At 39.6% G+C, this 16751-nt stretch overlaps 1 protein-coding gene and 1 long non-coding RNA gene across 9 annotated transcripts in view; both read right to left on the reverse strand.

The window, feature by feature from the left end:
- LOC136845344 (uncharacterized) overlaps positions 1 to 11715 on the reverse strand; it is a 112301-nt gene extending 100586 nt beyond the window's left edge. The window contains exon 1 of the long non-coding RNA XR_010855144.1: positions 11623 to 11715. This is a non-coding gene — a long non-coding RNA (uncharacterized lncRNA). The remainder of the gene's footprint in view (positions 1 to 11622) is intronic.
- Positions 11716 to 12294: 579 nt separating this feature from the next.
- The window catches only part of LOC136845342 (protein FAM13A), a 363685-nt gene continuing 359228 nt past the window's right edge, over positions 12295 to 16751 (reverse strand). For all 8 annotated transcript variants that reach the window (XM_067115583.1, XM_067115581.1, XM_067115582.1 and 5 more), the window contains 3 exons: positions 16360 to 16682; positions 15886 to 16247; positions 12295 to 15232 (listed from right to left, as the gene is read on the reverse strand). In XM_067115583.1, the coding sequence (XP_066971684.1) occupies positions 14756 to 15232; positions 15886 to 16247; positions 16360 to 16682 (1162 nt within the window). In that variant the 3' untranslated portion in view covers positions 12295 to 14755. The remainder of the gene's footprint in view (positions 15233 to 15885; positions 16248 to 16359; positions 16683 to 16751) is intronic.

Below are 16751 nucleotides of genomic sequence, written 5' to 3' on the forward strand. Positions count from 1 at the left end.
AAGCAGGTAAAGGGGTAAGTGAGGCAGGTTCTTCACTGTTTAGCTCTCCTCCTTCCTCCGTTTCTTCTTTTAAAGGTTTCTCTAAATCTTCATACCTTACGGGCATGTCTGGATCTATTGTCCCGAAGGTGAAGTCTGTCAGGAAGAAAACCTTACCTACTCCGGCAGGTCGATCTGAGGTCCCTCCGGTGGCGGCATGGGCGGCGAGCCCCGTTCCGTCGACGAGTACAGCCTCCCCCTCCAGGTCACAAGCGGAGTCTCAGTCGCGTCAAGTGGTTCCCCCTCCTCCTGCTTTGGATACGATTCCTTTCTTCGAGCATTTCCTTGAGAGAATCGACGCGAGATTTGAGAGGATCGACGCGAGGGTAGACAGCAAGCTGTCTGGTCTTGCTAATTCTTTTCAGTCTCTTTCGGAGAAGGTGGAATCACAACAGGAATTCATCCAAGGACTGGCCGACGGTGGATCTCGTTCTAGGTCTCATTCTGTTCCTGACCCTTCCACTCTCCCTCCCTTCGATCTGGGGAATCCTTGGCGTCTGGCCCTATATGCTCCTGAGTATGAAGGTACTCTCACCATAAAGGGTTTGGGCACAAGGAGAGTGGAAGAGTTGGAGTTCTATCCTCGGACCTGACATCCCCTACACAGGTTTCGCCAGACTGAAGGGGGAGGTTTGGAACAGGTCTGATAAAGTCCCTAAGGAGACCGTTATTTATCCTAGGGACCAAGCCCAGTCGTCTTTGATGAGGACTCTTACGGAGTGGCAAGCGGAGAACACTAAGCTTACACCAGCCAAGGGAGTGTTCACTGTGTTCACTCTCAGTGATGTTCTCCTTCCTCCTTGCACTTCGAAAGTGGCCTCTCTGACTAGTCAGGCTTGCTTTGAAGGTAAACCCCTCCCTCATCTCCGGGAGACGGACCCGACATCTCTCGTGTTTCCCGGGGCCACCGAATTCTGGAAGGGAGCCCCTAATACGTTTACAGTGACTTGGCTTGACCCAGACTGCGCTCCTGATCTGTTCAGTGAGCAGCTCCCTAAGATCCCGGAGTCGCTCCTGAAAGCAGAGGCTGATACTAAGGATAGGCTCGCCAGGTCTTTGAACTCTTTGACTTTAGCAGAAGCAACTTCTTTGGTCTATAGGGAAGATTCTTTGTTCCAGGTCTTGACGAAATCTCTCTTGGCGAGTTTTCAACAAGACCTGTTTGACTTTATGACTGCCCGACTGGCCTGCCGGAAGCATATCTTTTCAGCAGCCACAGTTCGGCATGAACCAAATAAGCTTCTGAAGAGTTCGATCTGGGAGCTAATCTTTTCCCACAAGAAGAAGTTGGCGCAGTCTTATCTGAGGCGGCTAGGGTCAATCAGAGTCTCCGTTTCGTTGGGGTCTGCCCTATAAACGGAAGCAGTCTGATCTTGCCAGGCCTTCCCCAAAGTCCAGCAAGAAATTTAAACATTTCAAACGCCTCCCGGCTCAGTCCTTCGTCCACAGTCTCCCAAGTTCGGACCCTACTGCCCCGTGGAGCCGTAACCACCTCTCTAGATCTTTCCGACGCCTATTATCACGTCCCGGTTGCGAGAAGGTTCTCCCCCTTTCTGGGGTTCAGGCTAGGAAGGCAAGCATATTCCTTCAAGGTGATGCCTTTCGGCCTCAACATAGCCCCAAGGATTTTTACCAAGTTGACAGACATGGTCGTACAACAACTCCGGTCTCAAGGGATTACGCTGGCCGCGTATCTAGACGACTGGATCATCTGGGCATCCAGCGTCGAGGAATGCCGGAGGGTTACATCCGTGGTGGTCGACTTTCTAGAATCTTTGGGCTTTCGTGTAAACAGGAGAAGTCCCGCCTGGTTCCGAGCAGTTGTTTTCAATGGCTAGGAATCCAGTGGGATCTGAATTCTCACAAGCTCTCTCTTCCTCCTCCCAAGAGGAAAGAGATAGCCAGAGCAACCAGACAGTTTCTCAAGTCCAAACGAGCCTCTCGACGGGCCCAAGAAAGAGTTTTGGGCTCCCTTCAGTTCGCTTCAGTGACAGATCTGTTGCTGAAGGTAAAACTGAAAGATATCAACAGAGTGTGGCGGAGTCGAGCAAATATCAGCCTCAGAGACAAGGTGTGTCTGATTCCTCCCATCTTGAAAAAGAGACTCCGGCCTTGGTCGACTGTCAAGAGCCTGTCCAAGTCAGTCCCCCTGCAATTTCCTCCTCCGGCGTTGGTTATCCACACAGACGCCTCCCTAAGCGGGTGGGGAGGATATTCTCAACACCAAGAAGTGCAGGGGACTTGGTCCCCCATGTTCCGCCAGTTCCATATAAACGTTCTGGAGGCCATGGCGGTCTTCCTTACTTTGAAGAAGCTTCTTCCCCCCAAGAAGATTCATATAAGGCTGGTTCTGGACAGCGCCACGATAGTCCACTGCATAAACAGGGGAGGTTCAAAATCGAGCCGGATCAACCAGGTAATGATTGCACTTTTCTCTTTGGCGTGCAAGAACAAGTGGCACCTGTCTGCCACTCATCTTGCAGGGGTCCGGAACGTCGTAGCGGATTCTCTATCAAGGACAACTCCCCTCGAGTCGGAGTGGTCCCTAGACAGGGCCTCGTTCAATTGGATCTGCAACCAAGTTCCAGGCCTGGAGGTAGATTTGTTCGCAACCAAGCTCAACAACAAGCTTCCTCATTACATAGCTCCCAACCTGGACCCTCAAGCTCTTTTCACGGACGCAATGTCATTGGATTGGAACAGGTGGAAGAAGATTTATCTGTTCCCTCCAGTAAACTTGTTGTTAAAGGTCCTTCACAAACTCAGGACATTCAAGGGTCAAGTAGCTCTAGTGGCTCCCTACTGGCCAAAGAGCAGCTGGTTTCCACTTCTGCTGGAACTGAAACTTTGCCACATCCAAATCCCCAGTCCAAAACTAACACAAGTAGTACAAACTCAGACTGTGTCAACTTCCTCAAAAATTCAAAATGCCCTGGCTTTGTGGACTTTATGAAATTTGCGGCTCAAAGGGATGCTAACGTTGATCCTGTCAATACCATGTTCTTGGAATCAGATAAGCGGGTCTCCACTCTTCGGCAGTACGACTCAGCAATTAAGAAGCTAGCACTCCTTTTGAAAGAATCTGAGGCTACAGTAATGACCATAAATTTGGCAATCTCCTTTTTTTAGATCACTATTTGAGAAGGGTTTAGCCTCTAGTACTGTTACTACAGTCAAGTCGGCTTTACGAAAAGTATTTTTGTATGGTTTCAAAATTGACCTCACAGATCCTTACTTTTCTTCCATCCCTAAGGCCTATGCACGACTGAGACCAGTAATCCGTCCACATCACGGTTTCCTGGTTTTTGAATGACGTGTTGAAGTTAGCCTCAGATATCGATAATCAGTCTTGTCCCTACCTTTCCTTATTGAGGAAAACGTTGTTCTTAGTTAGCCTAGCTTCGGGTGCTAGAATTTCAGAGCTGTCTGCACTCTCTAGGGAGCCCAACCATGTCGACTTCCTTCCATCAGGGAGGTTTTGCTGATTCCTCACCCTAAATTCCTGGCCAAAAATGAAGATCCCCAGAATAGGTGGTCGCCTTGGAAAATTCTCCCCTTCCTCAAGACCTGTCCCTGTGTCCAGTTCATACATTGAGGGCTTATTTAGACAGATCCTCTCACATCTCATCTGGGCCTCTCTTTATCAGGAAGGGGGTAATATCTCTATGTCTGCTATTAGACAACAAATCCTTTACTTTATCAAGCAGGCTAATCCTGACTCAGTCCCAAGAGTTCATGATATTAGAGCTGTGGCCACCTCCATTAACTACTTCCATTACATGAATTTCACGGATCTTACCAAATACACTGGTTGGAAGTCACCCTTGGTTTTCAAACGTCACTATTTGAAATCCTTAGCAGCTCTTAAATTCTCAGCAGTCGCGGCAGGGGAAAGTTGTCCCTCCTCTGGTACCCTTTCTGATTCCTAGTCAATTCTTCCTCCACTGCCTCAGTTATCCCCCTTACAGTCATTTCAGTCAGGCGTGCCTTGACTTTCTCACCTGACTGTGTTATCTGTATATTTGTCTAATTGACACATTTATGTTATAATGTTTTCAATTTTGTATAGTTATTTTGTTTAAGTATATTTTTTATATTGTCATGTTAATTTTAAGCTCCCATCAGTTTCATTTGTACATTATTGTTATTATTGCTAGCAATTAAAATTTTTTGGTGGACCTTTGGTCTTCTGTTCCCCTTACATTTTGTTATCTCTTGCAGTTTAAGAATATTTATTTCTCTGTTAATTTTTCACCGGCTGACACGGGACCTGATCCAGAAAAGGGATTTTGACAAAGGAAAAATCTATTTCTGGAGAGGGGACTGTGTCCCGTGACCCACCTCTGTCATGTGTCATGTCCCCCCATAGTAAACACCATTCTGGTGGGGTGATGCTTTCATGGAATGCGGCTAGCGGTGATTTGTGTACTGTCCGCGAGTGGTGCATGGGTTTGTAACGGCACCTCTCTGTGGGACTTTTGACTTTGGGATCTCTATAGGATAAGGTTCCGTGTTTTATAGTTCACCCTTTTCCATACACGACTCCATCTAATGGAGCTCGCTCTGGGGTAGTAACTCCAGCATTTCATTTAGCTTTCTCTGGTATCTAGCAACGGAATTACCTAGAAATAAGTGCTGAATGGACTTTTTCACCGGGTGACACGGTCCCCTCTCCAGAAATAGATTTTTCCATTGTCAAAATCCCTTTATTATATTATTATTATTTGAAAATTCGTACTTATTAGGTAAATCGTTTATTTATCGTACAAAAGAAACATACATACATGTGAGAGAGGTGCGAAATAATGAGCAGGAGACAAGTACTGCTGATTTATTGATAAAAATTAGCTGCTTATAAAGCGGGATGCGAACATCTGCGTAGTGCGCAGAGATCACTGGTACAAAGATTTACAGGTGACCTGAGGTCAAACTAGTTCCTTAAAAAAACAGGACAGGTTCATACAGGGAACATACAGTAGTGATAACCAATGTCTGACATATGAAATAAATAACTTGTTGCTTGTACATATGATTGCTTGGAAAGACAACATTTACATAGTTTATAATTGTGATGCTAAATATATATTCCACTCAACCTTAGTCGCGGAAAAGCACCGAAGAAAACGGGATGTTCTCCACAGAGAACGTGTTGAGTGGGGACTTTACATACATATTACATGGAAAAATTCTCTCATCTAAATAAGAGAGAGAGAGAGAGATAATGATTTTTATATAATGTTATTATTTAATCTTAGAGTATTATTATTATTATTATTATTATTATTATTATTATTATTATTATTATTATTATTATTATTATTATTATTATTTGAAAATTAGTAAATCATTTTTTATGATAAAAAATGTATTCAGTCATGAAAATAACATCAAAATACACTAATTAGTGAATATTTCCCAATGAAAAAGTCTGTGAATTGCCGAATTTTTCAAGAATAATTTATAGATACATTCCACAGAAAATTCCGCGAATCGTGAAAACACGAATACGGGGGGTTTACTACTCCTTCCATAGTGAAGGAGCCCCACAACTCCCTCTTCTTAAGTACTCCGATGGCAAAAAGACCCCTCTAATTCAGAGGAACCATCCCTAGCTGATTTATCCGCACAGAATAACACACTCAGCTAGTCCGCTGACAAGTTGGTCGGTAAGACTTCGTGTTCCTCAGTTTTCCTAGAGAGCGTTCCTATCATCCAGTCGAGAAAGCTAAACATTTCCAGGACTTTGAACAAATGCTTCACAACATCGAACTCCAATGAAGCGAAGAAAACCTTAGCCGATGAAAATGCCGAACGTCATGCCAAGTCTATAAGACCTGAGAATTCACCTTGGGAAGAGGCAGCACCTCCCAAGGATGGAGCTTCTTCTGTCATGTAGGAGAGATATCTCCTGGCTGTCAGTCTTGCTGGAGGAAAGGCAAAAGCGGGCTTCCCTTGCTCCCTCTTCACAGATAACCAATCCTCTACCTCCTTGAGCGCCTTCCTTGCGGACTAAGACTGAACCATCTTAGGTAGGCACGCACTAGAGTCAGTCTGATTTCTCATCAAAAAGGTGGAAGCAGGTGACACTGGAGCTGGTGGTTGGAAGTGCGAGGGGAAGGTTGCCAGAAAATACCTCATCAGGGAAGCACACGCTGTAGGAGGGGCTCTTATACTACTGCTTCCTCTGCTGAAGATATAGGAGACAAACGTCTTAAGAAGGCTTGTGAGAAGAGGGAGTCTTATGGAATAGTCCCAGTACATCTTTTAACTGCTCTCTTTATGAGCAAATGAATGATCTTCAGGCGTGAGAGCTGGTGAGGAAGACGAAGGCGGGCGCTCGGTAGATGATGGGGGAACACTTTAGTGTGAGTGCCCTAGTACAATTGGCAACAAGTGTCAAATCTGGAGTAAAATCAGTTCAAGAAATTTTGTAAGAATCTTCATCATTTTTACCTAACCCAATTACAGTATAGAAGTTTTAAAGATCTGTAATTTAATTAATAAAATGTATACTGTACCTTTTCATTATTTAAGACAAATCCTTTGGGACAGCCCTTTGAGAGCTCAGTAAATTGACTCAGTAGTCTGGTTAAACTACTTAATAATAATCATTCTAACTAGAAATGCACACTTATTTGGTAAGTGTTTCGTCATTTTCAAGAACAATGACATGGTCACTACCATGATTGTCTGGCCACTGGAATGCAAAGGAGTTCTTGGTGTTTTTATTTTTAAGTGAGATGATGTGAAGTGGTGGATGGCATCACAGTATGATGTCACAAGGTCATTGCCATTTTGGTCCTTTGTTTCCGTAAGCTGCTTTTCTCTGTGAAGTTACATAGCTGCAGCCTGGAGGATCTTATGTGTGGCTGGTGACTCAGGACATCTCCCTGGGGTCTGCCTGGAAGTAGGCAGTCTGCAGATTAGCCTTGGTCTTTAAACGTGCTGCCCTTCAGTTTCATCTTTGATGGCTTACATATCTCTGGAATTGAGATTAATGGAAGTTAACAAATTAGTTTGGAGTATATCTCTTGGATGACATATAATGTAGGTTTTAGTTCTATGTGCAGCATTCTAGTTGCCTGAATTGGCAATTATCTTGGATGTTGACTTGAATGTAAATTGCTGAGATGAGATATTTTTCTCTAGGAAGGTGACCCTGGTTTTCTTCAGAGTTCCTCCTGTTGACACCCTATAGAACATGACACACTATCCTCTTAATAAGGCATCCATGAATTAGGCAAGTAAAATAGTAGACAACATTGGTCTCATTCAGAGGGTCATGCACCAGAGGGGTAGGGTTGTTCTACATCAGGAGGCTTACCATTTTGTATAAATGTGAGCATGATGATAAATTTGGATTTTCAAGGTGTAATCCATACAGGAGGTAGCCGTATTACCATACCACGAGTCAACTCTTTTCCTTATTTTAATCACCTGTTTGAGTGCCTGTTTTTAATATTTGGAAGGCACAATCTAATTCTTTATGGATGCCTGTCTGCCATGCTGAATATTAGAGCTTTTGGATATGAGTACGAATGACTGACCATCGTACCAATTGGGGGATTCTAGCAGCTGTCAGTCTTAAGATTGGTCATCTTAGTGTATACGTACTTTCATATTTGTGCTGATTTCCTTATGTTCAGCAAGTATGTATTTAAAAATGATATTATGTCATTGTTACTTTTTTCACTATATCTGAATGCACTGCATTTGTAGAAATACTAAGCTCCCAAGTGTCTACCTCTTTTGCAACCTTCAAGAATGTCTTTAATGTGCCAAGCATAAACAAGGGGTACATTTATATGGGAGAAAATGTGTTAATAAATGATGACCATGTCAAAGTTGGCAAAAAAAGAAAAAAATGCTGAGAGAAATCCCCGGTCTACTGCATCAGTTTTGAGTTTGTATGTGCCATCTACTGTATATGTCAAGGATGTGAAGGGCATGCATGTTATGAGGTAACCCGGTTTGGGATAGTTGGGTCATGATAGACATGATCAAGTATTAGCTCTTTGTGGTTTCAGACAACAGAATGCTTATAACATGGGGACTTGATGTCCAGCAATGCAATGGTGCCCCCCTCAGGTTAGCATAGTTTCAAGATGTCAGACGGTAAGAGAGGCCAGTAGTTTAGGCATAGTGGGTTGCTTTGCTTATGAGTTTTGACATTGCCATAATAGTATACTGGGAGTCATAGTCCTTGGTGATTGGGGTAAGATGGGTGGCTCCCCTACAGCATTTGCACTTTGTATCATCAGTGGGATTCTTGTAGAGTTTTTTAAACCTTTGTTTCATCTTGCAGGAATTCATCCACTCTGCAGTGGTTAGGTAATCCAGGATAGTAAGGTAATGTATTAATCAGGACTAAGTTAGATTAGGTCAGTACTTAGTTTAAATTTGCTGATGAGGCTGTAATACTATACAGTATACACAAGTCCACTGTGTACAAAAACCATTACTGTCGCTCTTCCAAAGTTTGGGGAAAATCATTTGAAAAATTTGTGCCTCTGATTGAAATTGAAGACCTATCAAGTACAATTTCTGAAAGTGCCAATTGATGGTGATGACAGAGTCTCCAACATTGACTTAGTAGCTAACAAAGAACCACACCTAGTTAACTCAAAGCAATCATGACCAACATCCAAAAGTTACCCTGGCAGGCAGAATACAGCACACCAGGTTAGGTCAAGTTAGTTAGTAAGTGCTGTGGTATCCCTGTATTACGTCCACATTTTAATGCTTTTTATATTTTTTCAACCTTGTTATTGTTTTTGATGAAATACATGAACTATATTTTACACCTACTTGTTTTGGGAGGGGGCACATTTCACCATCCATGCCCATCAGTGTGGTTCACTTATTTTTGGAGCCTCCCCCCAACACAAAAACCATAATTTCCTACAGTGGTTTGCTCATAGTAGTGATATATAGGCTTTGGGAAAAAAAAACCAGAGAGTTTGTACAACTAATAATGGTGGAAAATGTATAAAACAGGAGACAAGAATTTGGGTGAATATTTTTTATGTGCATGTCAAGAAATTAGATTATCAAATCATATTTTCCACTTCCCACTGTGTTCCCCCATCCAAAAAACAGGTTTTGATGTAGGAAAAACCTATTTTTGGTGGCTGCAGTGAGTCCTCAAAGGAGTTACACTCTCATGGTCCCCCCAGGGCTCCATAAGACAGATTAACCAATTACAAAGAATTCTCTTATAGTTGGTCTCAACCAGAATAGTGCTTGCTGGCAGGGTGATAGAATATAAAGGACTCAGGATAGGAGGGCTCTATCTCCTGTCCTAAAGTGACTACCCAGGCTCTATGTCACACTTGCACAGCCATCTTCATTACATGCCACGTCTGTGCAAGATAAATGTCCACCCCAGTCCCATGCCTTTTCATCATGGATAGTGTGGGGGTTTGAGGACTCACAGTGGCTGCCAAAAATAGGTTTTTCCTACGACAAAACCTGCTTTTTGATAGCGTTGCCACTGTTCGTCCTCAAAGGAGCTTACAAAAGCAATTGATAGGTGACAAAATGGTTTAGCTCTTAATAATTAAATCCCAACAATTTGGCAATAAAGAACAGGAAACACATGAACCAGTATACTGCAGGTATTATTCTTGTGGTTCGAAGGTGGCTTGCTTAATTATGTTGGGTCTGGCTGTGGGATTGTTGTGCCTTCCCTAGCAATATCTCAGCTTGACCACCGCTGTCATAACCGTAGTGTTTCAGGAATTTTTTATTCAAGGTAAAGTCACAGGTTATCAACAGTTTTCTTCATTCTGTATACCCATTCGAGTCTGGCAATAAAGAACAGGAGACACGCGAACCTATATGTATTATCCATTGTGGCTGTACAGTGACTTGCCTAGTTATGTCAGACCTAGCTGCAGGATTAAGTGTTGCGCCTTCACCAGACCCCAGTTTCAGACTCTCTCAAGATTTTAAAGGATGATTCAGTGGTATTTACATTACATATTGAGGAAGACAGTGGCATAAGTGCCATAATGGAAAGCTAAAAAAATTATTTTGAGCAACATAGGTGATACAGAGGGAGAAAAAAAATATCCATTTCCGTGGGAATTAAGGTTAAAATTGAGTGCAATAGTTAGATTCACATTGCAACTTGTAAATAATAGTTTTTTTTAAAACAACAGTTCTTGATATTAGAGTTTGGTTACTTTGTTTTCAAGTTTCTTTCATATGATTAATACAAAAATCATACTCAAATCTAACAAATTTAGTGTTACCTATACATTAACAGACGAACGCAGTTACCCATTGGATTTTTTCTCCAAGTGGAGCTCCCAATCTGATTTTTTTTTGCCCCACTGCATTTTGGGTAAGGATGGCTAGCACGTTTGGAACATCTCATATTTTCATCTGGAAATGTGGGGACACGGACAATACTGAAAACTGATTACCTTTTGGTTTTAAGTTTCATCAATCAAGTGGGATTTTGGGAGTCGGGCATTGCATAAAGAAATTTTTTCAGTTCTTAGTCATAGTTCCTTTGATTGATGCAGATTTGTAACTTGTTCCTTGGATAATTTTTGCAGATTTGAATTTTTTTTAGCTGTGCATGTTGAACCACATGATAAACCCAGGCTTTTGGATGGATGAAAATACAAAAGAGTGAAGTGCATGAATGTATTCTAACAACCCCATGATACTTCTGCAAGTTATGATTCTGATTTCTGTACAGTGACACCTGGTTAGGACCAAGTGACTTAGGTTAAGTTAGGTTAGGGGGGCCAGGGATGGCAAAGCACCTCCAGCCAGGAAGGAGAGAACCTTTTCATTTTAATTTACAGTGGTCTCATATTTGGTTAGATGGAGGCAAAGGCCCTACCCCCAGACAGTTACAGACCTGGTGCCAAAGGCTAGGTTAGGTCAGAATCCTATTCATTTGAATTTACAATACCCTTGGTTAGGTTAGGTGGGGGATGGGTGTTCCAGAGACAAAGCACCCCTCCCTCCTTGCCATGTTAGGACTCGGCATCCTAAGCCTAAGTACATCCTTACATTTCACAAGTTTTGCGTTTTGTCCCCACCAAAAAACCCTGCTCTCCCACTGAGGTGCTCTATAATTGTAGAATATGAGGTCATCCAGCATCTCTAACACTCCTAATTTGCTACCAAAATGAACAACCTAAGTGTTCAAAGCACAATAAAGCAGGAAAATTATGGGAACTTTGAAATGGGATTATGGTTTAAAAATTCACCAAATAGGCCTAGTAAATATTAATACAGTGCAATGCAAAAATAACCTAGGAATGTGAAACTACCAGTATTATCTTCTTAAGAATATCAAATAAAGTCTTCTAAAAGTCATTTTAATTACAGGGTACCAAAAAGGTATTTTGCAAGAATATGTAGGTAGAAATCTTCTGGCACACTTCAGCTGTTGATGTGCTAATGACTAGTAATTTTTCCAGTGATTACATTATTACTGTAATAGTAATGAAAAAGAGAATATGCCTAGTAAAGGAAAACTATAAGTCAATAGCTCATCTTCCTAGAAAATGGATTCCTAGGCACCCTACTATAAAAAGAAGACATGAATACTGCACTGACTTTTGACTTGCTGAGGTGAAGAGTAAAATGTTTGCTGTAGCATTAGTCTGCTGCAGCTACAGATGTTAACACTCCAGAGTACAGGTCAAGACTGATTAGAAACCCAGTGAATGAAGTTTGCTTAACTTGCTCCACTGCTAATTTCACCAGTACAAGGCAGTTAACCAAACTAGCTAATTGCTAACTGCACTAGTTTGCTTAAAGGAGTAGTTTATCCACCAAGAATGAATTAAGGATTTTTTTTTTTTATAAAAACCTAAGAAGCATTTTTCACTTGTATAGGGTTGTGCCGATTGGAAAAATAGATGCTACTGATGTTCATTTGTTTTGTATAAGAAGTTTTTAAAAATACTTTATAAAAATTAAGCAAATTGTCTTGTAATATTAATTTGGGCCTAGCTCTTATTAGTGTTTTCTTGGAAATAACATTGGGTTATTTATTTGTACTGTCTGAAAAGACATTATGAATTTTCAACCATAATATCCTTATCATATGACCATAAACATTTTCATGAGTCTGCTTATCGTTAAAATGAACTGTGATTAAACCATTGATGAATGATTCCAATCCAGCAGACTGCCATCTGCAAACTAGGCCTTTTGGAGTTATTTAAATAACCAATGGAAATGGCATCTCAGTATGTAGCTTTGCAGGGTAAAAAATATTCATAATTAGTTGCTCATTCAGTTTATTGTTAATCTATATAAAATGAGTCTTTGTAACTTGGACCTCTTAAAATTTTTCAAATATTGAAAATTGCATTCACAAGCAAATATGAAGCAAAGCTGATGAGCTTTATGGAGTTTCAGTCAATGAATGACATTTATTTAATTTTTGTCAACTGTGTTTCTTGTCCAACTATTGTGGTTACAACTAGCCTATACCAGATTAAAGACAAATGACTATGCAGTTTTACTAAACCAATTTATTTCAATTCCATGACAATACCATCAAGCAACTAATCATCCAGTCTGTATAAATATAGATTTTTCTTTAATTTAGGGATGTTTCCAAATATGTATAGTATGCTATTCTTCTTTATTACAAGCACATTAGGAACTTCTGCCAAGCAGCTTCATACCTTCTACATAGAAACAATGTTTTCTATTAATGCTTCACAATCAATGCCTTATGAAAATTAATTACAGAGGCATAATCTAGATTTAAGTTTTGAAAAATATCTTTTGAGGAAAAAAGTAAAATCCTTGCTTTGAGCAAACACCACAATTGCTTTATATATATATATATACACACATACATAAGTACATGTAAACAAACAACAATCCCCATTTCAATGTAAATCCAATATTAAAGTGTTTATTTGAATTGGAGTTTGTTACTCAGCTATATAAATGTATATATACATATACACTATATGTACAGTACTATATATGTGTGTATTGACATTTATATATACACTATATATATGTGTATATATATAGTTACCTTTTGTTTATAAAGTGCAGTATATCTTCTAGTAACTGCATATACAGCCTAACAGGTACAAGACCAATTCACAATCTAGAAATAACATACACATAACCATATATATATGTATATTGTATACATACACATACATGTGTATATATATATAATATGTAATACTATTATTCATCTACTTATTCATATCAAAGTAACAACAGGCAATTTGAAGCTGTATTGAACTAGAGGCAAGCATAGTACTGTATAATGTGTCATAATTGGGATTGTAATTTTAGATCATGTCCTACTTGTGAATGCAAAGACTATACCCTACAGCCTGTTACAAAATTTCACTCGAGTTTTAGGAGTGAATGCATTTGCATCATTACTAATACAATGTAAGCAGAACATATTCAAGTAAAATATTTTTAATGTATTTGTTAAGGCATAACTAGAATATTAGTGTACATATGTCTAAGTCAAAACCATCAATATATAGCATGCTATACAAACACCTCTTTAAAGTATTTTACAAACCAGACCACTTTAAAGACAACATATGCAACTGCATTCACCATACATCTTGGTTCCTCAAACAATATATATATATTCCTTACAAAAGATATACAGTTGTGACAACAATGATGTTCCAATGCACTGATGTTGACATGTGGCTCAATCTTGTGTAGAACATGTACAGTACATTAAAATCTACCAAATATGGAACACACACTGCCTTCATGCCTGATGTTTTCACCAGAATGATGGCATATAAAATAGGCTACATCATCTACAAGTGATAGGGTAATATTTGCCCAACACGTAAAGAATACAAATTGTAAATGCATACAAGGTATGTTTAGTGAGGATATACACATACTGTCAAGCATCCAAACAAACTCTAGGTATTTGGGTTCTTAAAAATTCTAAAGTTCTTTCTTACACAAGTCATTGTAATCCTCAAGATTTCTTTTTTTTTTCAAAGGCCATTGTTTTTACACCAGAGTTCTACTGAAAGTAACAAAAGAGCAAGGGTATACTGCAAAATTAATTTTCCCAGTTTCACAAAATAATTAGAATGACATGCCCCAAGGGTCCACACAGCTCTTGTACCTTAATGCTACATTCAGGTACCTTACACTTAGCACAATTCAGCTTTTATACAGAAAGCACTGGAAGTCTGAAATGCAGTTCTTGGCATTTTATAACAAAAAGGATTTTTGTAAATTACCTTACAAAATTACTTTTAAATAATTTTTCATACCCCAACTTACAGAATAAATGATAATTTGACTAAAAATTATCTTGAGGTCTTATTATTAATTCTAAGAGGTTAGTATTGTAATCCTATCAAGAAAACTAGGAATTCTTCAGTTAACAACCTTCTACGGGAACTTTCAAAACTATCACAGTTCATGCATGACCCATCTGTGTTTACATGAACAAAACAGAACACATACTACAATGATTAATCTCTTGCTTCCAGACCCTTACATCCTCCTAGCTGCACTTCAAGAGATAAAAGTAAAACTGTGAAGAAAAATATCAATGAAATACAGCATACCAAATCCTGAATATGACTATACCAAGTGAAAATACCAAAACTTATTTTTGGTACCATTCTACCACATAAAAGAAGCTCAAGAGTACTGTTGTTGAACAGCATTACAACAAAAATAAGCTCATACCAAACACAAGACAGCAATGTTTTCAAACCTTCTGGGGCTCATGCTTTGAGAGTAAAGCCTCAAGAAGTCTAAGCTTAGCCTTGGCATGCTTGTAATCTAGGTATGTTTGTTCCATGGGCCCTCTATCTTCTTTCTGTACTTTGCGGCCCATTTCTCGCTCAAAATTTTCTTCAAATTCCCGAAGAGCCCGTCTTAATTTTTTCTTTTCTTCACGGGCTTCCTTCTTTCTTTCTCTGAGTTCACTTAGTGGAAGAGCATGAAGATCACCCAAAGCTCTACCAGTTTTGGGATCATCACTTGGAGTAGGTGTTGAACGAGGAGAGTCAAATACAGGTGACGTGTCAAATACAGGTGGAGTTGTAGGAGGAGAAGGTGGTAAGGATACAGGTTTTTCATTTTCATCTTGTAATGAACCACGATGTTGAGGAGAGGCTAAGGTAAAGTCCATGGCTTCATGTTCTAATATTGGGGCAAGTTCAACAAGGTTTTCTTTAGTTCTCTGAAAAAAAAAAAAAATGTTTAATTCACATTTTCTACTCGTTAATACCTTATTTCTTGTAAAATATAGTATCAAATGAGTCCTAAAACAGTTAAGGAATGTTAGGTCTCAGAACAATAAGGTTTAGGTACTATTATTCTCAACCTTTATGTAGAATTCTGGATATGTCAATGAAACAGTAATGGTGTTACTTTAAAAATTAATTAGCTTTAGGCCCTGATTTTTTTTTAAAGCAGACTGGTAAGAGAGGAAACCCTGTGCCTCCTTAGCAAGTTTGATGGGTATGGGAAAAGCTTGTGACCAAACTCCCAAGAACCAAAAGAACCTGCCTCTTAAAAAAAAAGTAAGAAAAAAAAAAGTCCCTGAAAATAGCCCTAGGTTCTTGGGTAACGTTGTGTAAATTAGTCCATTGGAAAAATTTAAGAGTGGATTCTGTTTTGACACCACTAACACAAAAGATGCATCTAAAGTCACCTAGCCTTATGGTTGTAACACTACATAGTATTGCTTAAGAGGGATTTAAAGACATACTCAAGTTACAACTTGAAAGGAATTCCTACACATTATATGGACTTTTAATATTTTTCCCAATTTTTTTTATTTTAATAGCCAATGATTTTACTTAGAAAAAAAAAATAAGATTCAATACTTACAGAGCCTGTTCTCATGACTATTCTCTTGACTTGTCGATAGCGATCATACAAAGGTCTTGCCAAATCTCTGTCTTCTCTTGTGATTGGTCTTCCATGGACAGATTCATAGTAAAGAAGAGCTTTCTGTAGAGCAGTCTTTTCTTCTTGCATTTCAGTAGTATTCATATTTTTCAGCTCAGATGGTCGTCCTACTGCTGTTCTTTTCTCTCTTAGCCTATCTTCAACTTGCCTAATAGTATCAGCAGTACATGATGTTGGGGCAGTAGTCCTTGCACTAGGATTGGTGGCTTCCTGGCATCGAAGTAACGAAAGTGGAAATACAGTTGGTACCGTCATTAGGCCAGCCACATCATCTTTCATTTCTGTAAAAAGAGAAAACAAGGTTCAATCATAGAAAAACAGCAATAACATAACTAGTTTTTAAATTCATATAATATGACGATTACATTATAACGATTCTTATCTACAACTTACGTTTTAGTTCTTTTCGGGCCTTGCTCAACTCGCTCATACTTTTCTTGATGTTCTTATCCTTCATCTTTTCACTATGAGATGGCCGGTATCCAAAAGCTGCCTCAAATTCTTCTTCATAACGCTTAATTTTCTTTTTGATGGAATTAATATTTTTCATAAGGATTTTCACAGCACTTTGTCCAGGGGGTGGGCTATGATCACCAGGCCCTGGAGGTGCTCCAGTAGTATCAATGAATGCATGTGATGAGCGTGGGGATAACATGACATCGTCATCGCTGCTACGATACCAGCTGCTCTGAATTGGGCTTTCATCATCAAAACGACTGAAAATGAAAATAAAGTCAAGTTTAGGTTTGGAATCTGTATACTGTACCCTGTCAATCCTCTTACAA

The sequence above is a fragment of the Macrobrachium rosenbergii genome, chromosome 13, assembly GCF_040412425.1.
Source record: "Macrobrachium rosenbergii isolate ZJJX-2024 chromosome 13, ASM4041242v1, whole genome shotgun sequence".
Classification (NCBI taxonomy): domain Eukaryota; kingdom Metazoa; phylum Arthropoda; class Malacostraca; order Decapoda; family Palaemonidae; genus Macrobrachium; species Macrobrachium rosenbergii.